Source organism: Balaenoptera physalus (assembly GCF_965194825.1).
Source record: "Balaenoptera physalus genome assembly, chromosome: 16".
Lineage (NCBI taxonomy): Eukaryota > Metazoa > Chordata > Mammalia > Artiodactyla > Balaenopteridae > Balaenoptera > Balaenoptera physalus.
Window position 1 is genome coordinate 61,526,036 of NC_138898.1, and position 26,578 is coordinate 61,552,613.

Here is a 26,578-nt window from a genome sequence, read left to right on the forward strand (position 1 = left end):
AGGTTTGGGATGACTGGCTGATTTGGAAGCCTGCAGGAACAAACTGTCTTGAATCACATGCTTTACTTGCTTCTGTGAAATGCAATAAATTAACTAAGAAGATCTAACTTCTTTCATGTTATCGTCATTATAAAGTCACTTTTCTCAAAATGCCATTTGCAGTCTACACAGAGGAAAGGTATCTCTCCATATAGCTGGCATTTATCACATTCTTTATAGCAATGAAAAAATGGAAATCATTTAAACAAGAAAGGTTATAGGACCAGCTACATCCACTCAGTAGAATATTTTGCAATTGCTGATTTTTTTTTTGCACAAAAAGTATTTAAATGAAAAAAAATCAAATAATCGGGGCCTTTTGTTTTTATCTATTTGTAAGGTATGCTGCCCATTTTTTCCAACTTTACTGAGATATAACTGACATACAATATGGTATTAGTTTAAGGTGTACAGCATGATTTATACATGTATATACCGCAAAATGATCACCACGTAAGTTAGCACCCCGCATCTCACAGAGCCACAAGGTTTCTTCCTTGTGACTGAATATTTTAAATGAATGTTTATAACTGACGTAGTCTTATGTTATAACATGAAGCAAAAAAAAGCCAATTTCAGATACAGGATAACATCTATGTTTTAAGTAAATACTGAAAGCACAGGGAGATACCACTTCACACCCATCAGGATGGCTATTATAAAAAAAAAAAAAAGATGTGGATAAATTGGAACTCTGATGCATTGCTGGTGGGAATATAAAATGGTGCAGCCACTATGGAAAAGTTTGGCAGGTCCTCAAAAAGTTAAACGTAGAATTACCGTATAACCCAGTAATTCCACTTCTCAGAAAATACCCAAAAGAATTGAAAGCAGAAACTCAGATGTTTGTACACCAATGTTCACAGCAGCATTACTCACAACAGCCAAAAGGTGGAAACAATCAAAATGTCCATCGAAAGATGAATGGATAAACAAAATGTGATATATACATATTATTCCGCCATTAAAAAGGAATGAAGTTCTGATACCTGCTACAACATGGGTAAACCTTGCAAAATTATGCCAAGTGAAAGAAGCCAGACATAAAAGGCCACACAGTGGATGATTCCATTTACATGAAATATCCAGAATAGGCAAATCCATAGACACAGAAAGCACATTAGTGGTTGCCAAGGGCTGGAGAAAGGGGCCGTTGGGGAGTTACTATTTAATGAGTGCAGAGTTTCTGGTTGGGATAATGAAAACGTTCTGGAAATGGAGAGAAGCGATGGTTGCAAAACACTAAATATACTTAATACCACTTAGTGTACACTTAAAATGGTTAAAAGGATAAATTTATGTTTATATTTTACTATGATTTGAAATAAAAAGACTGGAAGGTCACAAAACAAAATTTAGTTATTGACTTCTGAGTGGTAGAATTACAAAGATCATGACTTCGTTCCTCTTTACTTTGTTACAAATTATATAATAAGCATATTGCTAATTACGGGGGACATTACATATACCTGGTTTTATTTTATAAAGTATCACACCAGCATATACTTCATCTGACTTTATCACACTGCAAAGCCTTCTGATGTGAGAGCCCCTAGACCTCTGGGCGGTGAACTTGCTCGGATTACAACCTTGCCCCAGTGGCTGTGCAGCTACTGTGCTGGCAGAATAAACCACCCACCTCTAGGCTTCATCCTGGTCCCCCCGCCGCTGGGTCCACAAGGGGGCGCAGCATAGGGCTGGTGAAATCCCTACCCATTGCCTGGAAGCCTTTTGCGGTGCCATCACCTCTGAACTAACAATGACATTTATTGTTTATTCTCACACCCATCCCGGGAGACAGGGAGGATTTTTCCACTTTAAGATGTGAAAACCCAGGGAGATCAGCTCGGTGCTTTGTGTCCACCTAGAGGGGTGGGATAGGGAGGGTGGGAGGAAGACGCAAGAGGGAGGAGATATGGGGATACATGAATATGTATAGCTGATTCACTTTGTTATAAAGCAGAAACTAACACACCATTGTAAAGCAATTACACGCCAATAAACATGTTAAAAAAAAAAAAAAAGATGTGAAAACCAAGGTTCTGAGAGACTTGATAACCTGCCCCAAGACAGGGATTTGGAAACGGACAGACCCAAGTCTTCTGGCTCCCACCCCCCACCTCTCTGTCTTTGATTTCACAGCAGTGTAAACTGTTGGAGAGAGCTTAGCATCGCTTCCTCCAAGAACTGGCTCTTAACAGAAACTTCTGGCCATTATCTGAATGTCACACACAAGTGCAGTTAAGAATCTGCACTCAGGGCCTCTTTCTAAACCCAGTTACTCACTTCTACCTCATGAATTTCCTCATCCCAAAAGACAAGTTCCCAGGGGCCCCAGCAAAGTCTCCAGCTGCCCGACCCCCTCCTTCAGCCCCGCTCACACCCTCAGGCTTCCTGCAGGAGGCCTGGCTCCTGCCCGTTCACTTGAGCTTGTCCAGCATCCCAAACACCTGTGTGAAACGCTCTCGGTCCAGGATGCGTCCGTAGCGCAGGGTGAGGTAGAAGGTCTCTTTCCCATTGTACTGCTGGATCCGCACAAACAGCTCCTGAGGCCGATCCTGGCTTTCCGTCATGGGGATCACGTCGGCCACAGGGCAGTATGTCTCCTGTCGCCGGCCCCAGAAGGTCAGGTGGGCCACCCGCAGCATGGTGCCCGACTCGTTCACGTACAGGATGCCCACCAGCCTCCGGAAGAAATGGCTCATCCAGCACAACATGGCCAGGGCAAAGCCAGCGATCCCGCCCGCCAGGCACAGGGAGTTGAAGGTCATGAGGCCCTGGGAGTACCAGTAGAGGCCAGGCGGCAAGGCCACCACCGTCAGGGCCGTCTGTGCCACCTTCAGCCGAGACAAGTACCCGAAAGCCCTGATGGCATCAAACCGGTACACCATCTGAAATGTCTCTGTCTCTGTGCCGGGTGGTTTCTCCTTGGAGGCTGGTGGCCTGTTTCCCACCCACCTCCTAGGATCCTGCCCATTGCAGCACCACAGCCCATGGAGAGGCCTTCCCCATGCAGCTGGCCCTGGCAACCGCGGCACAGCTCGGAGGAAGGCAGCCTGAAAGGGAGACAGGGAGACCATTTCTCTCATGGAACTCAACCATGCTAATCACAGAAGGAACAGCTGCAAAGCATCTTACACGGAGGCTCCCACCAATCCTGTGAGGCCAGCATCACTGCCAGAGATGGAAAGAAAGGTAAAGCCAGATGCTTTACCTCACGTGATCTTCACAAAAGCTGTTTGCAATGGGAACCACTACTTCTACTTTACCACGGAGGAAACTAAGCCCAGAGAAGGTAAGAAATTTACCCAAAGACACACAGCCAGTGAGTGGGGCAGAGTCTGACTTTTAAACCGGTCCTCTTTCCTCCAGACAGCTCAAGTAGGTATAGGAAAGGAGGCACAGCCTTCATTCATTCAACAAATACCTTGGGAGGGCCAACTCTGGGCTGGCACTGGATCCACAGCCTGTGTGACATTTCCCCAAGCAGGAAACTCAATCAATCTCCTAGTGGGGAACAAATCCGCAAGATATTCATCATAATAACTTCCCAATTCTCGGTCAGGTTAAAGCGTCATCTTGGGGTCAGAAGGGAAAAGCTGTTTACTTGGCCTAAATTGAGGGATGGGGTAGAACGGAGGAGGAGGGAGGCGTCAACCCGTAGCACAAGGGTTTTATGAGATGCACAGTTCCACACCTCGAATAGTGCAGTGAAAGATACTTTGGGCGGTGAAGTTAGATCTGGGTTCCAATCCCGACTCGTACAGTCACCAGCTGTGGATCTTTGGGCAAATTATTCCACCTCTCTGGGCCCCAGTTTCTTCATCTTTCAAAATGGGGATCCAAAATATACTGAATGTGATGATGGTTTTAAAGCCTTCAAATGCACTTGATGCTCGGCGAGGGCTCAGTGAGTTTTAGTTATCGCCGTTGCTGGCCCACGTGACCTGAGCGCAGAGGAGAGCGGGGAATAACAAATTGGAACCCACGTCCCTCCCGCGGATTCTCCGAATCAGAACCCCAGGCGTCTGCAGGCCTGCCCCAGGCCTGCCCCCGACCCACAAAGCACGTCACCTCCCTTACTTCCCACCACCCGCCTTCTTACCATGACTTCAATGCCTGCTGCCGGAAGTGAATCCCACCTACTCCCGGAACCGCTAAGATCGCGTGCTCGGCCCTAATAGGACAGCGTAGGGGCGCACTGCACTCTGGGATCTGTAGTCCAGAGAGTACAGCTGCCGCTAGTCCTAGGCATTATGGGAGTGGATTCTCCTCCTCCCGGCGTGCCCTGCGGCACGGGGGCTGGTCCCGGAAGTTCCTGGACGGGTTCCAGGTGCCAGCGAGTCTTGCAAGGTTCGCGTGGAAACTGGGGTCATGGCGGCGCCCGGCCCAGCGCTCTGCCTCTTCGACGTGGACGGGACCCTGACGGCCCCGCGGCAGGTAAGCGGCGTCCGGCGGGCTGGCGGCAGCCGGTGCAGAGCCCCCTGCTGCTCCCAGACGGGGCTAAGGACCGCCTACCTCCCCTGAAGGGACCGAACTCTACTCTGGGTTCCTGGAGGAATGAGACGGAAGCTCCCACCAGCTCTTCAAGACCTCAGGGTGCTCGAAGAGATGGGACAGGCCGGAAAACTCTAGAGAGCAAGAAACTTGTGTTGGGTTGGAAAACGCAGTTCTGGACTCTCACCTCCAGCCCCGGGTTTGAACCCCAGCTCTGCCCCTTTACCTGCTTGTGTGCCCTCCTCAGACCTATGACGTATGGTCTCTGCCTGTAGCCTGATGTGAAAGACATAGGTTTCCAGGTCAGACGGACCCGGTGGAATCTCAGCTTTACCTCCTGACAACTGTGACCTTGAGCAAAGTCACTTAACCTCAGAGCTTCAGCATCTGTGGCTTTAAGTGGGGATATGACCTGTTGCATGTGGTGTTTGTGGGAGTCGAATGAAATCATATAAGTTCATGAAAGTATCTTGCATACGGTAGACTGGGTTCAGTAATACTCGGTTAATAACAGCGACCGCCACCACTCCCTTGTCCAGCCCTGCAGTGGAGTGGGGTGATGGAGGAGACCTAGATTGCTACAGGCTGCCTGCTGAAAGCCTCCTTGGACTCCTGGAAACTTCTCATTTCCAGATTTTGTTGCCGTAGGCACGGATATGTTTCAGTTAAGATTAACATTTGTGATCTTTGCTCACTCTGACCTCCCCCTTGCACAGATTAGTCACTGAACACCAGCCATTCGAACTTGAGACTTGGCCCAAGTAGCCTCACTGTCTTCAAGTTCTAGCTCTACCCTGCTTAGTTTGGGTCAGGTGGAAGCAGTGGTATGTGTGCTCCAGAATTCACAACGAACGTCAGTGACCTTAGCCGTCCGTATCATTTTACCTTTCTGAGCCACAGGTGCTACGTATCTAGTGATGATCTCAATTGCAAGTTCTCCAAAGGCCCTTTTTGATTCTGGGATTCAGTGATCCATGCACACTTGTAGGTTGTTAATTAGCCCATAGTGGTCTGGAGCCAATGTCAGCAATTCATTGTTTGTAAAAGGCCAGATGGCAAATACGTTTGTGTTTGCCGACCATATGGTCTGTAGTAACTACTCGACTTTAATACAAAAGCAACCATAGACCTTATGTAGACATAGCATAGCTGTGTTCCAGTAAAACTGCTCTCAATTTGGCCCATTGGCTGTAATGGCCTTGGGCTTACATTCCAAGCCTTTTTACACAGTATCATTAGATCCTCTTAACCTTTCTCCCTCTTTCATCCCTGGTAGGATAGTTGTTATTTCCAGTTTAAATAAGGAAACAGACTCAGTGAAACCATGACCTTGATTTCACACAAGATATCTGGTACAAGTCTCTGGGCCTCAGGGCATCGTTATTTGCTAAGTTTGCCATTTTCTGCTACGTCCAAGGTGGAGGCTGTTCTGTCACTAGGTGTGTCGTTCAGGAACGTGCTTCTGACTCCCAGAAGGAACCAGGGTATATAAGCACAAAGTATGAAATAGCAGCGAAACCAGGCAACCCGCAGTGTACTCCCTTAAAACATTTGAAACGTGATGCTCTTTGGCAAATGTAAATGGTTACACTCAAAAAAAAATCTAATTTTAAAGAGAATTGTTTCGGGGCTTCCCTGGTGGCACAGTGGTTAAGAATCTGCCTGCCAGTGCAGGGGACACGGGTTCGAGCCCTGGTCCGGGAAGATCCCACATGCCGCGGAGCAACTAAGCCCATGCGCCACAGCTGCTGAGCCCGCATGCCGCAACTACTGAAGTCCATGCACCTAGAGCCTGTGCTCCACAACAAGAGAAGCCACCGCAATGAGAAGCCCGCGCACCGCAATGAAGAGTAGCCCTGCTCGCCGCAACTAGACAAAGCCCGTGTGCAGCAATGAAGGCACAACACAGCCCAAAAAATAAATAAATAAATAAATTTTAAAAATAAAAAAAATAGAATTGTTTCTACGTGCTGGGCGCTCAAGGTTAAAAAACAAAGCTATTTTAAAAATAAAAAATAAAAATATTTTAGCAACAGATCTGTTCATTGTACAACCTTTCCCTTCCTCAATACTCACGTTCTCAAACATTGATAAGCACAAGACAATCCGAAAGCAATCAAATGGGTTATCTTTTCCTGCAGCTGCTGAAACAGTATATGACCTAAACAGGTAAAATCTAATTAGAGTGGAGTCCAGAGCTTTGCACATTTCAGTGTTTTAGTAGAATTTTGCTGTTCTGAGTACTTTCCTAAGAAATGCCATTGCATCTAAAAGCAGTTGAGACTTAGAACTAGGTATAAACCTGGGTGAATTGTTGTACAATTTCCTATCATGAAAAATTTCAAACGTACAGAATTGCTGGAAAAATATAGTACCCAAAACATCCATATTCCCACCACTTAAATTCAACAGTGATTGATGTTAACTTTCTCTCTCTCTTTTTTTAATCTTTTCTGTGCCACTTCCTAAGCTGTAGTCATAATGGTACTTCACCCCTAAGTGTTCGCACCTGCAGCTCTTGAGGACAAGGACATCTGTCGTAACCACAGTATCATCATCATACTTAAGGAAACTATCACCAATTCCCTAATATTATTTTATACCCTGGTCCAGGGGTCAGCAAACTTTTCTGGAAAAAGCCAGATAGTAAATGGTTGAGGCTCGCAGGCCATATGGTCTCTGTCACAGCTACTCACGTCTATAGTTGTGGCCACAGACACCTCGGAAATGAATGGATATATGGCTGTGTTCCAGTCACTCTACAAAAAGAAGCAGCATGCTGGGTCTGGCCCACAGGCCCTGTTTTCTAACTCTTCCTCTACTCCACTCAGTTTTCCTTAATCGTCCCAAAAAAGTCTCTTATAATTTTTTTTTTTTAATTTTTCAGAAGGTGAACTTTTAACATTTTTTCACCTTAATTCCAAGCTTTTGGCTCTTTCTCTGTGCTTTATTTTGTCTGGGATGATTTAGAATTCCTTGAAATTATCAGCACAAGAGTTATTTAGAAACATTATGACAATTTTGCTGCGTGGTTATTTTGCTCCAAATCTCTCCTGCCGTGCGGGGTAGTTTAGATGCTCTATTGTGGTCACGAGCAGCTGGGTCTTATTTCCTGTTGAAAAGTATTTGCTGCCATCTGGAAGCGAAAAGGTGCCTCTGACTGATGCAAGTTTCAGAGCACGTCTGATAGCTGGACAGCAATACCATTTAGCTCGTCAGTGTGCACAAGGGTCAAGAGAAAATAAATTGTACCCTTAGGCTTCTGTTTGGAGGTGGAAGTATTGCGTTTGTGTTGCATTTTTAATATTTTGCAATCACGGGAATCTTCCCCACTTCCTGCCATTCTGACGTCAGCTCTGAGTAAAGCACTTGTGGGGACTCTGGGACCCATTTTCACAATCACTGACTCAGAGGCCACTAGATTTTGTCTATTAGGTCAAGATTCCACCAGAATATGTAGAAAAGATTGCACTCTAATGTAAGCCCTTCTGTACAATTTTATTTTATTAATCATATGCATGTATTACTCTAAAAAAATATTTTTTAAGAAAAGGAGAAGATTGAATTCTGGATGTTTTTGTACTGAAGTTGAGTTAAGTGGGTTTTTTGTTTTTCATTTCTGGTAACTTTATTTGTGTAGATAGTCCATGTAAGTGTACAATTAAGATTGCTAAAAATAATGAAATAAGAGTTTAAAAACTTCATTGTGATTTGCCTGAACACAGGGATATCTTTTCATCTCAGTTTAAAATTTCTTTTGAATGGGCACACGGTTTGGAATTTAACTAGCATAAAATTATACCACTGAGACCACTATTTATATTTTTTTAATATGTATTTATTTATTTATTTTGGCCGCACCGGCTCTTAGTTGCTGCATGCGGACTCTTAGTTGCAGCCTGCAGGATTCAGTTCCTCGACCAGGGATCGAACACGGGCCCCCTGCATTGGGAGCGCAGAGTCTTACCCACTGGACCACCAGGGAAGTCCCGGGACCACTATTTATAGACAGAGCTTTTCTTTCAGGAGAGACTCAAAAATCTAGTGATCTTACTCTTAAGGCTTTTTGTTTGTTTATATAATTACAATAAATCAACTCTCAACTTCCTCTTTAATCTCATTATGTTATTTTGTTTTAATCAACTTAAATCCATAAATGGAGCACAGTGTAGCATTTGAAAGGACCGGGCTACATCTACATGCACTATGGAAAAATCACCACAACTCAGTGCTGAGAAAGCAAGTCATGGCACAAGGTGTGGAAGGAGTCCACTTGTGTTTCAAAAAGTAGTACCTATTTATATATGTGCATACAGACAAGTGTATAAATGCACAGAAAAAAGGCTGGAGCAGTACATAACAACTGTTAATACATTTCTTGTGTGTTTTAAACTAGGTAAAAAGAAGTAAAATGTAACAAGTTTTTTTCTGATAAAAAGTTGATGTCCCAAAAGCACAACTAAATAGTTGGTCTCATCTGTAGACTTAGAAACCAAATTGGCAGTTATAAAAATAAGGGTTGTATTACTCTTGGGATTTTAGTCTCCCGATTACTTCGTGGCTCTTGACCGTTGTGTTTTCCTTTTTGAAATGCAGAAAATTACCAAAGACATGGATTGCTTTCTACAAAAACTGAGGCAGAAGATCAAAGTTGGAGTCGTAGGCGGGTCGGACTTTGAGAAAGTACAGGAGCAACTGGGAAACGATGGTAAACTCCACATTGCTGGCTACATTTTGGTAAAAGGTTAACTTCTCATGAGGACGTTGGGACCTGTTGCCATTTAGTATCACAGGAGCCCCGAGCCCTCATCCCTGTGTAGCAGGCTTCAGGCTTCCTGCTTCCTTGTTCGGGGAAACATTTTCTCTGCCTTTATTTTTCCTCTGTTTTTAGTCCTATAAATAAATTTCTGGAGTTGCTAGTGGAACAGTTGGTACTCGGATACATGGACAGATTCACCTAGAAAGATGGGTGTCTGTTTCTCGGCCTGCAGTCCTTCCTGTTGGTCCCCATTAACTGCCCTTCTGGCCTCAGTTCAGGCCCCATCTCCTGACGTCCTTCTCACCCAGGTGTTGAGGGGTCCTCCGGGTCTTCATGCCTCCCTCTGTTGCCCTATCACAGTGTTCCCCAGAGTTCCCTAGTCGGGAGTCACCCAGGTTCCTCCCCCACCTAGTGAACCAGAATCTCAAGCCCAGGACCCCAGGGAGGTGGAGGTTCTTACGTGCCCCTTCACTGGAGATTCTGAAGGGCGTGGGTCTGTAGGGCATGGGAATCATACTTCAGCAGCTACCCTCCAAGAGAGTCTAGTGCTGTGGGTGTAGCACTCTCTGGTTATTGGAAACGGTCTGGTTATGTTTGTCTTGAAGACTAGGGCTATGGATTACTCATCTGCATGGCCCCAGGGCCTCCAGGGTGCCTGGCCTATGGGAAATAGCAGGTAGAGAGAGAGATGGACTGAGCGTTCTTTTTGGCGCCGTTGACGCTTCGGGCCAGTAATTCTCTGCGTCCTGTGCACCGCATGATGTTTAGCAGCATCCCTGGCCTCTACTCACTTGACACCCATCGTGCTGCCACACCCAGTGTGACAAGCAAAACTGTGTCCAGACACTGCCACATGTCCCCTGGGGGCAAAATCACCCCCAGTTGAGAACCACTGTTCTAGATGTAATATCTTACGGTGCACATCTGTGTGGGGTGTATTTATTGAACCAGTTACTGAAAGAGGGATCTGTGTCGTCCCTTTAAAACTCTCTGTTCTGGTTACACTTAATTTTCCTTGTAGGCGCTCTGTTTAGAAACGCTATAAACAACATAATGGGACACATTAAGAGCCGGGGATCCTGTTACTTGGTCCTGATTGCCCTTTCTGCCTCTGGTCACGTAATTAACCACAGGCTCAGAGAGGTTTTGTCAGTGTAGCACAGCGTCTTACATTTGAGAGAGTAAGAGTCGAAACTCCAGAATCAAAACAGTCACGAGCCAGAAGAAAGTGGAAGACCCACCTGTATCAGAATCACCTGAGGAGCTCGTTCAAATGCAGATGTGGGAACCCCACCCAACACACAGTGCCTGGGAATCTGCATTTTGGCAAGCAGCTAAAGTTTGAGACTCCATTAAGATTTATGTGGGTGGTCTTCAAATGTGGATGAATATAAGAATTGCCTGAAGAGCTTTAAAAAGAAAAAAAATCTGATTCTTAACCTGGCCCCTGCAGATTCTGATTCAGAAACCTTGGGAGCAGAGCCTGGAATTCTGTAGATTTTCATCACTGCCCCGGTGATGCAGATTCACAGTGGGGTTTGGGAGCCATCGTTGGCTCCCACCTTCCTTTACAAATAAGCAGGTAGAGGCACGAGGTGCCCACCAAGTCTCCAATCTGCAGCCTAATTGTCATCTTTTAAATTTATAATGAAGAGCCTTTTTAAAGAAGTTTTTAAGGAGCTTTTTTTCCACCCTCCCAATCTGTTAAGATGAGATAGCCTCTGACAGTCATTACTGGAGTTTAGCATTTTTATTGGCGATTAGTGTTAATCAAGAAGTAGAAACACAGGGTCCAATTCATTGCATTCTCAATTTTGTTTTGTTGGCAGTGGTTGAAAAATATGATTATGTGTTTCCAGAAAATGGCTTGGTAGCATACAAAGATGGGAAACTCTTGTGCAAACAGGTAGGTTTGCAAGTATCCAAACTACTCTGTACTACTAGTGAAATGTTTTCTAAAAAGGTATTTGATATTGAATGCCTCCAGGGAGGTATATTTGGGAGAAGAGTGGTAATGAATCTTCACCCTGTATTTTTTACATTTTGGATATTGAACCATGTGACTAGTACACATTCCAAATTGTTAACTAAATTTTTATAATTGTTTTTCAAGGTTACTTAATCTAATATTTCTATTATGGTAGCAAAGACTAGTGCAAGTTGCCTTGCTGCAAGCATTTCTAAGAGGTACCATGTAGCTCTTATTACCATTAAGATCCGTCTGTTCAGACGTAAGAGGAAGCCAAAGTGGAACAAATATATTTTCTATCAGTGTCTGCAGATATTTTAATTGAATAAAAGGCAGCAGCAGTAAACTCTTTGGGGCTTCCAGGAAGCACTTGAGAGATAATGAATACAAAAATCTTGAGTAATGAAGCAGAAAATGGTTTTGACTGAAGCCCTTTCTGGTTTGCCTAATGTTTTCAACCAGAGAAAAAGGGAGAAAAGGAGAAAGGCAGTGGGGTGTGTCCCCATCACCGCTTGGTGACCCTCCAGCCACAGAGGCTGAAGACCTGGGTTTGCTGGAAAGCCATTTTGAAAAGGCCTCCCACTGTGTCTAGTAACCCCAGTATTTTCTTTATCTAGAATATTCAAGGTCACCTGGGTGAGGCCCTAATCCAGGATTTAATCAACTACTGTCTGAGCTACATCGCGAAAATTAAACTCCCGAAGAAGAGGTGGGTTTGCTTTTAGCAAAGAAGCGCCACTGGAATATGGCGTGATGTCATCTGGTGGGTTAGAGCTAACTTAACTCCAAATCCCGGTGCTTAGTAAGGAATCACTGGAAACCTTCTGTAAAGCCAGCGGTAGACCGATGATTACATAAATGATGGTGCATCCACGTTATGGAAGTTGAAAACTATATGCTTTCAAAGGCTATCAGTTAAGGCACATGCCTGTGAAACAGCAGGGTGGGAAAAGCAGCATCAGCCCAGGCCCCAGCTCAGGAGTCTCAAACTGGAGGCCCCCAGGCCAAATCCCATGCAAAGCCAAGTTCAGTTGGCCCCTGGTGTTCAGTAAAATCTGCATTAAGTGCTATCATTTAAAAGTCTGATTTCACACTTTAAAATACCTGGGTTTCCGGCTTCTGCAGCATCTGAAAACCCGGCAGCTCGATGCTCCCTCCTAGGTGGCAGCTCGATGCTCCCTCCTAGGTGGCAGCAGCCTGGCGGGCAGCGCTGCCCCCTCCCCGTCCCCCAGTCTTTCATGGGCCACTTGTCTCGTTTTTCTGGCCTCGGTAGGCATTTGATTCGGGAACCTACCTCTTGCTCTGAATACTGTTATCTCAATTCCCATTTTTAAATAGTAACAGTAATGTGCACACATGCCCACAGTTAAAAGATGGGCAGAAAATGGACCATATGCTAACGGTGGTTGTTTCTTGGTAATGAGATTTCAGGTGGTTTCTTTGAAATACTTTTCATCTTCTCGGTTTTCTGCACTTAATGTGTAACACCCTGATGATTAGAGGGTGAAACATTTCTTGAAGGGTGATTGAATTTCAAGACATGCTGGAGTTTCGAGAGTGCTCGAGAGCTGTTTCCAGAATTTCCGAAACAGATGCCCCTGCTCGGCACCTCCTCTCGGAGGGCAGGGGCTTCCTTTTTCACATCTGTCCCAGGAAGGGGGATGGATGAGACAGGAGGGACCCGAAGTCCATCTTTCTGGCAGCTGGGAGACGGCCCGTGAGAGTTCCTTATCCTGTGCTGTTGACTTTTATGTATATTAGAAATTCTCCGTTGTAGAAAGTGAACATATAACGTACCCCAGGTCAGTTCAGTCTTTACTTCGGGCTGAGCATAGAGGGAGGATAAAAAAAGGATAAGATACACTCCTGTCCTCCAAAGAGGATGTCATCTAGTGAGAGGGCCCAGCGTGCAGAGCTGTGACTCCAAATTAGCCTGAGATACCCGGTGAATTCAGGAGGCAGAGCTGAGTTCCTCCTTGATTGGCGTTTACCCACATTGCTCGTGGGGCTAACACTATGCCCCACGCACGCCAGGCAAGTGTAGTAAGACGTCACATCGTCCAGGTCTTCGGGGGGGAAGTAAATGCTTGATCAGCCGCCTTAGTCCTGGTTTTTAGAACAGAAGCCTTTCTACAATGCATCAACCTCCCTCCCTGCTTTGGGCATGACCTCTTTTTCTGACAGTTTAGGACCCACAGGCCTAGGATCCCCCCTGGGAATGATCACCAGGGCCCCGTACCCCAGTGTACATGTAGAAGGTGTAGGGAACAGGCTGGTCTGTACGGCGTCCAGGACAACCGGGACGGGGTGTTTGAAAAAGTGTCTTAGGTGCACATACGTTGTTGTATCGTTTGCCTCTTTTTCTGCAAGTTGAACACAGCAGGGGAAGGATCCAGTGATGGAGATACCGCTATTTTTGCTTTACTTGCTTCCCAGTTTTTTAGATAAACTGGTACTTTTCACTTCAGGAGCCCCTTCAGGGGGGCTCAGAGCAAGTGCCGTTAGCCCCTTTCTGAGCTCAGAGCAGAGCGGTGCCCAGGGTCCCTGGTAAGTGGCAGCATTGGCCTGGAATCTGGTCCCAGCCCCACGCCTGGCGTGTGTCCTCGAAGTATTATTACTGAGACTCACCTGGGGATCCTCAGCAGCTTTTCCTGTGTCGCTTTTCTTGGTAAAAATCAGCATTTCACTAGGTCACTTGCAAAGGTGTCTGGGACATATATTTTCAGATTCCTCGGGGAACTTGAAGAGATAGTAGTCATTTTCATAGCTCATTGTTAACCATAACATTCTCTGCTCAAGAGCGGCACCGTCCAGCAGAAATGTAATATGAGCCACATGTGCCGTTTTTTTCTGCTTTCCGTGGCCATGTTTAAAAAAAAAAAAAAGGAAAGGAATAGGTGAAATTAATTTTAATGTGTTTTATTTAACCGACTATATCCAAACTATAGTCATTTCAGATATAGTCAGTATAAAGCATTGTCAGTGATGGGTACACTCCTTTTTCATACAAAATCCATGAACTCGCATCTCACGTCAGATCAGCCACAGTTTTCAGGGCTCTCTAGCCACGTGAGGCTTGTGGCCACCACATGGCCCAGCACAGCACCGCCAAAGGCTGATCGTACCCGCCTCTGCCTTTGGAATTGCCCCACTTTTTTTTTTTTTTTTTTTTTTTGGCCACACCTCGGCATGCGGGATCTTAATGCCCCGACCAGGGATCGAACCCATGCCCCCTGCAGTGGAAGTGCAGAGTCTTAGCCACTGGACCGCCAGGGACGTCCCTGGAATTGGTCCGCTTTTTAGCCTGTCTATCTGTCTGTCGTGTTGCTCAAATAAATGATGTATCTCTGGGACCTCCGTCCCCTTTTCCTCCCCAGGGGTACTTTCATCGAATTCCGAAATGGGATGTTGAATGTGTGCCCTGTCGGAAGAAGCTGCAGCCAAGAAGAACGCATTGAGTTCTACGAACTGGATCAAGTGAGTCTTTATGAAATAGCCGGGGTGTATGGACATGTGGTGTGCATCTCTGTGGCCAAGAAAGTGTGCTTCTAATGCAGTAGACTATCGGTATCTTTTTGTTTTCCTCAGAAAGAAAATATAAGACAGAAATTCGTGGAGGATCTGCGGAAAGAGTTTGCAGGGAAAGGCCTCACGTTTTCCATAGGTATCATGCATTCACGCGGGTTTCACGCTCTGGGAGCCGTTTGCCGGGAGGTGGTTGTGGGCCGGTGTGCTCTTGAACTTGGACTGTGGCGAGTTTGCAGATGGGCCATCCGTGGCGGGAAACTGCTCCTGCCTGATCAGCGCTGGCCGAGACTCAGGTTAGGAGATGACTTCCAGGCTGCTGGGTTTGGTTCTAAATCCTCGCCCAGCAGGATTCTTCCTCCCTGCACTTCTCCTAGTCAAAAATAAGAGCAACTTGCTTAATGAAGAGTGAGAACTTATGCCCACACCTTTGGGCAGAAGACAGCTAGCTCATGGGTGACTCTATAGGAGAGAGGTGGGACAGGGCCTCTTAGATCAAGAAGACTGAATGTGTTCTGGAATCCTGTAATGTTCGAATGGCAAGGAACCTTAGAAGTCACTTGGGCTGGTTTTACAAATCAAGAAGCCGAGGCCCAGAAAGGGGAAGGCGCTTGTCTAGGTTCACGAAATTTCTGTTCATAGTGACAGGCCAGCGTGCGGCCGTTTCCGGGGTCTGATGCAGAGCTCTTCCTGCAGCGCTGATGTCTCTGCTTTGCTTTTTGGTGGAATATGCCTGTCAAACGCTTTAAACAGACCAATTTCTGCTGTCAGAGCTGACAAGCCATACTTAAAGCCCTCTCCTTTCACCAGCTCAAATAAGCGTACGCTTGCCAGAAAACTGGAATTGCAGAGGGCCTCTGTGTAAAAGATGAGTGGGTGGCTTGTTAAGTATCCTTGAACTGTGAGATGAACATCTTCCCTGACACAGCTCTGAAAGGGTTTTTGTTGCCCAAGAAGGCCGCCTGGCAATCCCCGTCCGTGGGATTTTCATTTTCCTGCACGACGAGCTGGAGGCATCCTGCTCCCAGGCCCCTCCGCCGAGCGCACAGTGCAGCTCCAGGGGAGCGCGGCTGAAGAAAGCTGTCGGCAGCTCTTTCACCGGCCTGCTTTGGGCTTCGTTTAAGCCCGCTCTGCAGACCACTCGGGTGCAAAGCCATTGTGGGTCTCACTCTGAGTCAGCACTCTGTGTCTCTTTTTTAGACTTTAGATTTCTAGGTTTTAGGTGAAATCATGTTGGAGAAAAAATATCATGCAAGAATTAATTTCTAGAACCTACCCCTAAAGTATTGTAATTAGCAAACTGAGGTAATAAAAATGAACCTTGGCACTCCAGTTGCCGACAAGATCAAAGGGCACATTTTCTTTCAGTGACATATCATTAGCCTCCTTTTCACCTTTAGCTTGTGTGTCTCCCTCCCCGCTCGGCAGGCGGCCAGATCAGCTTTGATGTCTTCCCTGACGGATGGGACAAGAGGTTTTGCCTGGGACATGTGGAAAAGGACGGCTATAAGACCATTTATTTCTTTGGTGACAAAACCATGCCAGTAAGTATGGAAGTGTTTTTGCAGTTTCATTGTTCGATTTGGGTTTGAAGAAGGGGGAAGCGGACAGATGGGCTTTTCTCCCCCCAGCCACACTTCACCTGGCAGCCCAGCTCAAACTGAGTAATGGCTTCTGTCCTATGAGAGGGGGGTGATGGAGCCCCCTCTTCTCTGTGCTCAGACACCCGACACCTCTGAAGGCAAGGATGGAGCCTTTCAGTTTGGCTTTGAGTTAAGTGTCACCCACCTCGAGCGCCTTCTGGAATGAGACCCAGTGCTGTCATCAGATCCTCTTTGTGTTTCAAAGCTCTTGCCCTTTTTATTTCATGTTTCCGCCGTGTTTTTTCCCCGGGGGCGTTCATTTAGTTTGGGCACTAGGAGTCCTAAATGGTAGGAGGACCAAGAGTCTTGTGAGTCTGGAATTCAGGAGAGATGAGAGGTGGGGGGTCAGGCCTGGGCATCACACGCTGAGGGACAGGAGGCTGTCCTGGGGGTGCTGTCCTTGGCAGTCCAGTGGTTAGGACTTGGCGCTTTCACTGCCAAGGGCACAGGTTCAGTCCCTGGTCGGGGAACTAAGACCCCTCAAGCTTCACAGCGCGGCCAAAAAAATAAAACAAACTGGGGACTGAGAGCAGAGCCAGGTGTTGAGAGGCCAGCGGGAGAGATTTCCCCGGAGCCGCCGAGGTGGCAGGCGAGGCTCTCCTTAGGACAGGTGGGTCCCCAGGGGACTGGATGGAGGGGCTTTGCCGCCATCGAGGCCCAGAGGAGGCTCAGCCCCCGAAGGTCGCTGCCCAGCCCGGGGCCGCCTCCCTTTACCTTCCTCTCGCACCCCCATGCCTCTCTGCTTCCCTCTCACGGGCCACCCAGTGGTGGTAGCTACCTGGCCATCAGGCTCCTGTCTCAGGCTTTGTGGCTGTACTGCAGCAGCAGGAAGGCTGCATGGATGGAGTTTTTAATCCCTCCAACCCCCGGTCCACCCAGAATGCGTGCTGTTTTGCTAAGGTCTCTCCTGTGTGGACCTGCCTTTTTCAGTAAGATCTCCATGTGCTAGTCTTCCAGCGTGAAAGGGACTTCTGGATAGCATAGTCTCATGTCCTGCTTTCCAGATTATAAAACTGGGGGAATTCCCTGGCCGTCCAGTGGTCAGGACTCCACACTTCGATGCAGGGGGCCACGGGTTCAATCCCTGGTCGGGGAACTAGGATCCCACAAGCCGCCCTCGCCGGTACCCCCTCTTCCCCGCCGCCGCCCGCCCATCCTCCCAGCTTTGTGCTGATTCCTGCAGTCTGAGAAGGCGGCTCTTCAGATGGGCTGAGGCAGATTGTTCTGTGATGGTGAGGTCCTTGCCGTGTGTAAGCCTCGGCGGGGACTTTGCAGGACGGAATGCAGTTCTTGAGATAATCAGAAAACAACATCTTTGGGGAATTCTTCATTTGGGAATTAGAGAGTTTTCTGTTTAACCACTGCATTACCACACATCAGTTATTTTTTTATTTTAATCTTACCTACTTTTAAAAAATGGATACTGTCGAATGGAGGTTCCCCCCCCCATTCTTAATTAATTGGCATTCATTGTAGAAAATTAGAAAAAGCATGAAGAAGAAAGGAAAAGTCACTTGTAAATCACAGCTGACATGCCTCTCGGCCTCTTTGCAATGTATATGACCCCAAATGTGGGACACGGTGTGTTCACTGGTTTCTGCTTTTGTTCTCTTAACATATTTCGTTCCCCCCCGCGTCAGGGAATGTTCTTTGAAAACAAGCTTTCAATGGCCGTATAACATTCTAGCGTTTCGGCACAGATTATTTACCCATTTCCCCAGCAGAGGCCCTTTGGGTTTGGGGCTCTTTGGTGTCGTCGCGAGCGTCGTTTACGCGTCATTTACCGTAGTAAACACTCTTGCGTCATTCTTTGCCCTCCTCTCTGATCGTTTTTGTCAGTGGTTTCCTGGAGATGGGAGTTAGCAGTCCAGCCATCTAAATCTTTTAACAGCCTGAGGCACTGAGCAGTCCAAATACTAGCTTTAAGTTTCTTTTCATATTCAGTGATAGACATTTGGAAAGCTGTTTTCTTTCTTTGCGTCAAGGCAAAATGTTTTTGCCGGCTCCCGGGGAGACAGCACCTGAGCTAGGCGCTGTCAGTAAGAAGCCCTTTCCCTGCCAAGTTCAGCAGGCTTAGACGCCTGCCCGGCAGCTCGGCCGGGGTCTCATGTTGCCCTGAGCCCCCCGTGTCTCCCCCGGCCCCGCCCCGAGCACCTCCAGAGAGCAGAGGGAAGAGGGAAGAGGCTGGCCCTGGCTCTTCTAAATCCTCGTTAGTCCTGGAAACTCCCTCGTCCGTCCCGGCAGCCACAACAGGCAGCGTCCATCGACGCCCAGCTCCGAGTTCAGCTTACAGGCCCTGGGCCCGGCCTTTGGTGGGAGTAGCGGGGGGCTCGGTTTGCTGCGGGGAGGGAGATGGCCAGCACCTGGCAAGATGCACCCAGGCTGCTGTGCCTGGCTCTCCAGGGGGCTGCGCCTGCCAGCTCAGCCCCAGCCTTGCCGAATTCCCAGGCAACAGTGCTTCTGCTTGTTTAATGCTTCTTGTAAAAAACATCTTGACTTGAAGTCGGGGCGACGTGAAAACCCATTGGAATACTTGGTGAGCATTACCCACTGATGGGTGTGACTCTGCAGTTCCACTTTGGTTAATTCGGCTCTCAGTTCACTCCTACGTGTGTAGAAAGGGCTACAGAGAGGGGCAGGCCAGAAACAACCCCGCTCTTCGCAGGAGGAGGTGGAGTAAATAGACGGGGGTCCAGCCACACAGCGGAATGCCAGGTAGCGGAAGCACAGCTGGTGTGGAGCAGTGCTGGTAAGAGGCTCCATTTTTGTGTAAAGACAGAAATCATCTCTCTTCGTGTCTGCTTGTAAGTGCACACGGGGTGTCTGAAAGGGTACCCCCAAAATTACAGAGTTACCGTGGGGGTGGGATGAGGATGGGAGAGACTTACCGCTGTGACAAGACCCTGTTTTTAAATTTTTGAGCTGCGTGAAGGTGCTGTCTATTGAAAAATAAAACTTAAAAATGTCAAATTGAAAAGAGAAGGGAACGAAGCTTTTCAAGTGCTTCCTCGGCGTCACCCCTGAGCCAGACACTTGCACGCCGTCTCCCACGGTCCCCACCGCAGCCAGGGGAGGCGGGGAATGCGGGGGCCCTGCAGAGGGCCAGCTGCTCGCTGAGTGCGGTCTGGAAGCCCCTGCCCTTTTTATTCTCCCCTCTCGCCTCCAAAACACTAAGACTGCTCACCCTTTACAATCAGCGTGGTGGAAAGAGGTGGTAGGCTTGGAAACCGAGAGCACCCAAGCCTGCCCCCCAAAAGCCCGGTGCGGTGACCACACCACACGCGAGTCTGTCTAAGCCTCAGTGCCCCGGGCCATCCGGGGGGGTGTGGGTCCGCTTCCGAAGGACCCAGGACAAAGTGAGAGGTCTTAGAGGGAAGGCAGTTGGGGATGTGCCTCTTTCCCAGCGGCTCCTGCTTTTAAGGAAGTTGTGATAAGGCTCACCTAGTACTGAGGTTGCTCTGTGAGTTTGGGGGCCTGCGGGGTGGGTGACAGGTTGCCCTTGTGAGTGGTACCCAGCGGCCCTTGAGGTTCTGTTAGGCCTTTGGCCGGGGCCTGGGCTTCCTCGGCGTGCCTGGCATCTCCTGGCATCTCCAGGGCTCCCAAGGCTCCTTAGGGCTAACAGAAGTACAGAATGTGTCCTTGGGACAGACCGGCCTGACTGCTTGTTTGTTTCTGTGGCAGAATCTGAGACCCAGGTCTCGTGTGGCTGGTGGCAGGCTTAGGTTAGCGTGGTGAGGGGGGTCCCTCGTTCCTGGAGGGACCCAGGGCAAATCGCCGCTCCCTGTGGTCTGAGCCTCCTGGAGGAGGTTGGACCAGATTAGAGGTTCTCATCCCTGCTGAGGAGAACCCCGGGCCCCCTGCGGGAGGACAGGAAGCCGGATGCTGTGCAGGGGAACCACGGGTCCCGTGTGTCCACTGGGGGCCTGCCTTCCTTCCGGACCCCGGAATTGGCGGCCTCGTCGGTCCAGAGAACAGGACGGTGGACCAGCCCCAAGGCAGGAGCTTCCCTCACCCCAACGCTCCTGCTCGGGGACACCCAGGCTTCGGGCCCGCAGGGCTCACTGGTGTCCACGCATCAGCATCTCCCCGATGTGCTCCCGTGCCAGGGCCCCTCACGCAGCTCTGAACCCCGTTTTACGGATGAGGGGAGCTGTGCCAGAGCCATCACCAGACCCTAAGGGGCAGTCACCCAGGGGCGTCAGCCCGACAGCCAGCTCGCTTTCCCCCACCCCTAGCCTGGTCATCACTAGATTCTGAGCCCCTGGTCCTCAGCCCTGGAGGCACATTGGAGTCACCTGATCGCTTTCAAAACCTCTGACCCTGGGGCCAGGCTGTTTTTGACCATAGCTGTTTATTTCTTTCTAGGAAAAAAATCTGCACAGTTATCTAAGGGCATTCATTTTCAAATGTGAAAGTTGTTTGAGGTTGTTTTCATCCGCAGCTAATTCTAACATACCGGAAGAGCAGCACATACCAAAGTCAGGTATCGAGTCCTCGGGTCCCCAGCCTCCTGCATAAGCCCTGGGCACCCAGCTCTCCTGTGGCCAGAGACACCCAGGCACGGGAGCTCTTAGTGCATCCTGGGCCTTTGGCCCCCATGTCTCTTGTTCGTTCCCAGTTTTATTGATGTATTTTTAAAGCTCCTGCAGTGACTGTCACTTGCAGCCAGGGGAGAACTCCTGCTCTGGGATCTTTGAAGGCTGAGCCTTTGTCTTGGTGGCCTTTGTACCCATAATGGATAGAAATTGGCTAAGTGCTTATTGAACTACCCGAGGTAAACGTCCATGTGCAGCTAGAGAGCTTGTCTGTGCCGCGGGCAGGTATCCACACAGCAGAGACCCCCTGGAAGTCGTGTCAGGTCATGTGGAGCAGGGCACGCAGCCGGCGGGCCGGGGACACAGATGCAAGATAATCAGCCTTTGCTGCGACCTTCCTCTCGTTGGCCCAGACCTTGGCCTTGTAGGGATTAAACATTAATGGGCAGCCTGCGCTGATCCGGGGCCTCTACTTTGGGCCTGCCAGGTACACCTTAACGGAAACACGATCGCTTATTCATCCCTTCGCCCCTTCCTTCCCTCCGTCTTCTCCCAGGAAACAGGAGCTTTGTTTTGGAGCTTGGGGGTGGCTGAGCCTGCCCAGCAGGAATCCAGTAACCTTTGGTGCATAAGCAAATCCAGTTTCGAAGTTTCCTGTTCACTCTAACCTTATTTTTCTAGTGGGTGGCACTCACTAGCTTGGTTCTTCGGTTCTGCTTCTCCCGACCTCACTCCGATCTGGTTTGCAAGGTCTGTGCGGCCCCAGGAGGGAGCCCGCCCGCTCTGAGGCCAGTTGCCCTGCAGGAGACGTGGGCAGTGCGGGCAGTGCAGCTTTGCTGCCCTCTGAGAGCAGCGGGCCCCACTGGGCTGCAGGAGGTTTCTCCTTCCCGGGCGATCGGAATCTCGGGACCTGGCTTTGGTCCGAGTCAGTGGCTTACAAGGCAGCAGGGCTCAGCCTCCTTCCAGGGACAGCTCCCCACCTCGCCGCCAGCAGGCGCTCTGTCAGGGGAAGCATCTGTTGGGCACCCGGGACACCCTCTCCAGGGTGGGGCAGGCGCGGCGTCTGTGAGCCTTGCTGCTCCAGAGGTCCTGCTCCCCGGAGAGTGGCTTCTGTCTGCCTTGCACCCTGGCTGGGGGCTGGAGCCTCCTGACCCTCCTCTGCTTCCGCTTTTGAGTCCTCATCCCCCATCCATTCTCCAGGAAGTTCCTCTTGTGAAGTGCACCTGATGGTGTGAAGCCTGGCTCCTGGCTTTCTGGAGGTTTCACATAAAATCCCAAGTCCTCGTCCAGACCTGCGACCTGCGAGGCCTCACGGCCCGGCCCCTCCCCGGCAGGCTCTAGCCCGGCTGGCAGCCTTTCCCGGATGGGCGGCCACAGGGCTTGTCCCTCCTCTTCCTTCAGGCCTCTGCTCAAAGGCCTCTCCCCTGTCACCCTGGTCCCCTCCCCTTATTCTTTGCGGATGCGGCAAAGCACCCGCAGAGCTGTTTATGTCCGTCTCAGATGTAAGCTTGGAAGGCAGCCCTTAGGTGGACTCCATTTGTTTGCCACTATATCTGCAGCTTCTGAAACCATGCCTGGAGGGTAGTGAGCGCTGCACAAGGTTTGTTGGGTTAATCCGTGAAAACTAACCCCTCCTTCCAGGGCTGGTGAGTGACACTGGAGTGAAAGTGTCCCCAGGTGGGTGCTGGGGTTTTCTGAATAGAGCAGGAGTTCTTTCTTCGTTGGTTAGGTGCTCTATGCTGGTTTCCCCACACCAGGCCGTTCCTAAGAGAAATCCTTTTCTTGTCGTAAGAATTGTCTTCACGTGTATTTGTTCAGGAGATGCTGACCATGAACTGGGGGCCAGCTGAATGACCAGAGCCCCTTCACAGGACATAAATTCGTGAGGCCCCCGCAAGGCTTGGCAGGCTTCTGGGAAAGAACACTCCCCAGTGTGGCTCCAAGGTCATGGCCTCCCAACATGGCTCCACCGAGCACACCTCGGGGCCCGGGCAGTAGTCCCTCGTGAGGTCTATGAACTTTACCTCCACCTAGGGAAGCTGTCTGCTTGGGGGTGGGTGGTTTTTACAAAGATGAGAGCAGCCGTAATTTCAGGTGTCAGTTGTTTAAAAGGATGTCATTTTTGTACAGAATCGTTTTCTCCATACTGGCTTCATGCTCTGTGTTTTATGAAAAAAAATCCATTTTCTCTGCAGTGATTTTCATCACATTATAAACTAATTGGTTTTTTTTTCAAGATTTTGCGTTAGACTGCCTATCCAGTGTTATGAGGAAAATATAGGAAATTCCGTGAGAAGTGAAGCAGGGGCTTTCCTGCAGGGCTGTGGGTTGTGGAAGCAGCATTCCGCTGAGACAGGCGGGACTGGGGAAGGGGGTGCAGCACAGACTAGGCGATCCACAGTCACAGGACCCCCCGCACCCAGCATGCCTGGGCCCTTCGAGGCCCAGGCCTCAACTCCTAGGGGCTCACCAGGGGGAAGGAAGCGTGAAAACGCTAGGAAGCGGCGCTAGGTGCTGGCCCAGGATTGCTCGTCCACCAATGGCCTCAGTGCTTTGGGCGAAGTTCCGCCACGATCCCCATTTCACAGATGGGGAGCTGCCCACATACCCCCCTCACCGGTGCTAGACCAGGATCTGAGCCCAGGCCACCAGGCTCAGACTCCAGCCACGTGGGCCTATTTAAACGTCAGTGAATCAGACTCAGTCCCTCTGTCACAGGCCTCACGTGTGGCCTCCGTCGGCTCAGAGATGGACCGTGTGCATCGTCACAGAAAGTCTCGAGGGCAGCACTGCTCTGGACTGTCTGCCCTCCTGCAGCCCCCCATGACCTGTTAGGAAAGTTTGGATGCGGTTAAAACAAATCGATGGCGGTGAGAATTCTCCTTTCTTGGTAGAAAAATAAGCCTTAGACAGATCTTCACGGGAACATTGTGATTTCTTTCACAGGCATAATTGCATGTTCCAAAGCTAAACTGCAGTTCAAGGGAAGGTGAAAAACCCTTTCTCGGTACGACAGTACCCTTGTTGTTCCTCTCCTGGGGGCTAAGAAAAGGTACCTGAAGAGATGCTCCCCGCCCGGTAAAATCGCAGGGTCCTCATTTCTGGTCCTATTTCTCTGGTGGCCCCGGGCCCCTGGGTGGCAGCAGCCTTGGCCCAGGAGGAGCCAGGTGGCGCCTGCATCTGCGCCGTGTCTTCACAGGGCGGGAACGACCACGAGATCTTCGCAGACCCGAGGACGGTGGGCTACACCGTGACGGCGCCCGAGGACACACGCAGGATCTGTGAGGAGCTCTTCTGCTGACCATCCCTCTCCCCGTGAGAGGGGGGTCCCGCCACGCCCACCCCCAGCCCACTGTACAGTTGTCACCCGGGTCCTCACTCAGCAGGGAAATGGCCCTCCGCCTCCAGTGCCAGAAGCAGCCAGAAGGGAGAAGAAAAGGCTTGTCAAGAATGGTTCAAAGGACTGCCTCCAGCAGAGGGTTTCGTCCCCACCCCGAGTCTCAGGACCCCCAGCCCTGCCCTGATACGTGCAATCACAGTACACCTGGGGTTTTTTTGTTTTTAAACTTCCCCATCATTCTAGAATGATACAGGAAGATCGAATGTGCCTGGACCCTCCGTCTTTCCTCATGGGTCTCGTGAAAAATGTAACAGATATTCACGTTGGGACCCTCTGCATCAGTACCAGGAGGGGGGCTTTGGTGATGAGAAAGAAAGGACAGGACGTTTACAATGATCTGACCCTGGGACAGATGGTTAAAAACACTTCCAGAAATGAAGCTGCCCCGTGAGAGCGCTGGCCGAGTGACCACGGACCCCAGGGACTTTGCACCTAGCTGGCCCAGGAAGCAGGGGTAGCTCTGTATCCACTACACTTTGAAGAGCCCGCTGGTTTCCTAGCCATTGGGACAGAGACAGTGGAACCAACAACCCCGCCGAGAACTGGCACTCGGCCCTCCCGGGACGTAGCTCTGAGCCCAGGCCCAGAGACTAACTGGGGCCGTCCTCCTGCTGTCCCCAGGGCCTGTTTGCCCTAGTTCCTCAGGGATCAGGGGAGAGCCTGAACTAACAGATCAGGAGCTGCACTGTTTCTCTGCCGATCTTTGAATAATAAGCCCATCCACCCAGGCCCTCGGAGCTGCTGTGGTAGGGCCTGCAACCCTCACTCCTCCCTCCCGCCTTCTGCAAGCTCCTTGTATAACTGGAAGGCAGCTCGGAGCCTCGTCCACAACACAGAACACGGAAGAGAGCTTTCCAAGAAAACGGTTGCTGTGTCACTTTCGAGCATCTCCCTCCACAGACCAGTGCCGGGGCCCGCGTCAGTCCAGGCATGGCCTCTGTGGGGGGCTTGCAGGCCTGAATCTGAAGTGGGGATTGCAGAGGTGCTCTGAGCAGCCCACCTCTCGGCCCCCACCAGGTGCCTTCATCACAGAGGAACCTGGTTCCCCCCAGCCCTCCCCCAGCCCGGCTTGTCTCAGCTCAGGATCAGCGCCAGGCTGCGAGGTCGGCCCCCTCACCTGCCCAGGGCCACACACTGGGGTGACGGTTCTCATTGGTTCCCAGGACTCTGCCGTCCTGTGGCATCCTTCCTGGCTGAATTTTACACATGATACTGTAATGATCTTTCAAAATGAAGAGTAGCAAATTAAAGTGATTTTATTGTTTCCTATTTTTCATTCTGATAACTGTTTTCTCCTCAAGTTAAGTGAGTTGGTATCTTCTCAGATTCTGGGGGAAGAGCTCAGCCCTCTTGGACCTGAGGGGCCACTCGTTGCGACACTGACGTTTCCACGATGTTGGGGGTTGCACTTTCCAACTGGCACAGACCCTTCCTCCAGGCTTCTCTGCCCACTGGGTAAGGATCCAGTATTCCCTAGAAGTTTCCTTAACTTATATATCAAAATGAGACAACTGAGTCTTACTCAGACTTGTCCCAACCTTTATGAGGTGGAGGGTGCGCTGTTTCTCAGCCCTGCACAGGGCTGCCCTGGGTAGGTACCCCGCGGCCATCAGGCTGGGCCCCCTCCCCTGCACTGTCACAATTCCCTCAACCTGCCTCCCCACCTCCAACGACTTCAGACTGTGCCATCCTTCCCCTGCTGCTGTGGTCTTATCCCGGTCCAAGCTCCCCAGCCATGTATCCCACCTCTTCTCTCTTTAGGCATTCCCCAGCACCCGCCGCCCTCCCTGAGGGCCTCCCCAGCCGGGCTTCGTGGTATAGTAGGTAAGTACATGCAGGCAGCAGCGGCTGATGCCTTACACGTGCTCGCAAAGCAGCTTCTGTTGTTGGCAGGTAGGAGCCGGCTTCCAGGATTCAGATCCTAGTTCAGCTGCTGCTGACTGGCTGTGTGATGGAGGATGAGGTCACCCCAGCCTCAGTTTGCTCATCTGTCGAATGGGATTACAGTCCCTACCACACATGTAACTTAACTGCGTTAACTTTAGTGAAGCACTTAGAAGAGTGTGAGCTATCGCTAACTTAATCATCCCCAGAAATCCTGTAAGACGGGACTGTCAACCCTGCTTGACAGACGAGGATAAGTCATTCCCTCAGCCTTCTGCGGTTCCAGGACGGTAGACAACATCACAAGAAGGTAGACAACATCACAAG

General features: G+C 49.7%; 2 protein-coding genes across 18 annotated transcripts in view; one reads left to right on the forward strand and one right to left on the reverse strand.

Moving 5' to 3' along the window:
• Positions 1-4,240, reverse strand: part of TMEM186 (transmembrane protein 186) — a 48,546-nt gene extending 44,306 nt beyond the window's left edge. For 10 of the 16 annotated variants that reach the window (XR_014255271.1, XR_014255272.1, XR_014255273.1 and 7 more), the window contains exon 1: positions 3,467-4,138. Coding sequence is in view for 6 of the 16 variants with exons in the window: in XM_082432522.1 (XP_082288648.1) it covers positions 2,460-3,095; positions 3,467-3,517 (687 nt within the window). In the remaining 10 variants the exon portion in view is untranslated. The other 6 variants (XM_082432522.1, XM_082432519.1, XM_082432520.1 and 3 more) reach the window with 6 other exon arrangements.
• A 78-nt stretch (positions 4,241-4,318) lies between these two features.
• PMM2 (phosphomannomutase 2) lies at positions 4,319-25,636 on the forward strand. Of its 2 annotated transcripts, none has more exons than XM_082432516.1 (8): positions 4,319-4,479; positions 9,133-9,280; positions 11,125-11,201; positions 11,882-11,973; positions 14,642-14,741; positions 14,853-14,928; positions 16,218-16,333; positions 24,167-25,636. In XM_082432516.1, the coding sequence occupies exons 1-8, from the start codon at positions 4,414-4,416 to the stop codon at positions 24,266-24,268; spliced, it is 777 nt and encodes a 258-aa protein (XP_082288642.1). In that variant the 5' UTR covers positions 4,319-4,413; the 3' UTR covers positions 24,269-25,636. The 2 variants fall into 2 exon arrangements, with proteins under 2 accessions (XP_082288642.1, XP_082288643.1); XM_082432517.1 differs by having other exon boundaries at positions 4,325-4,479; positions 9,133-9,244.
• The last annotated feature ends 942 nt before the right edge of the window (positions 25,637-26,578 follow it).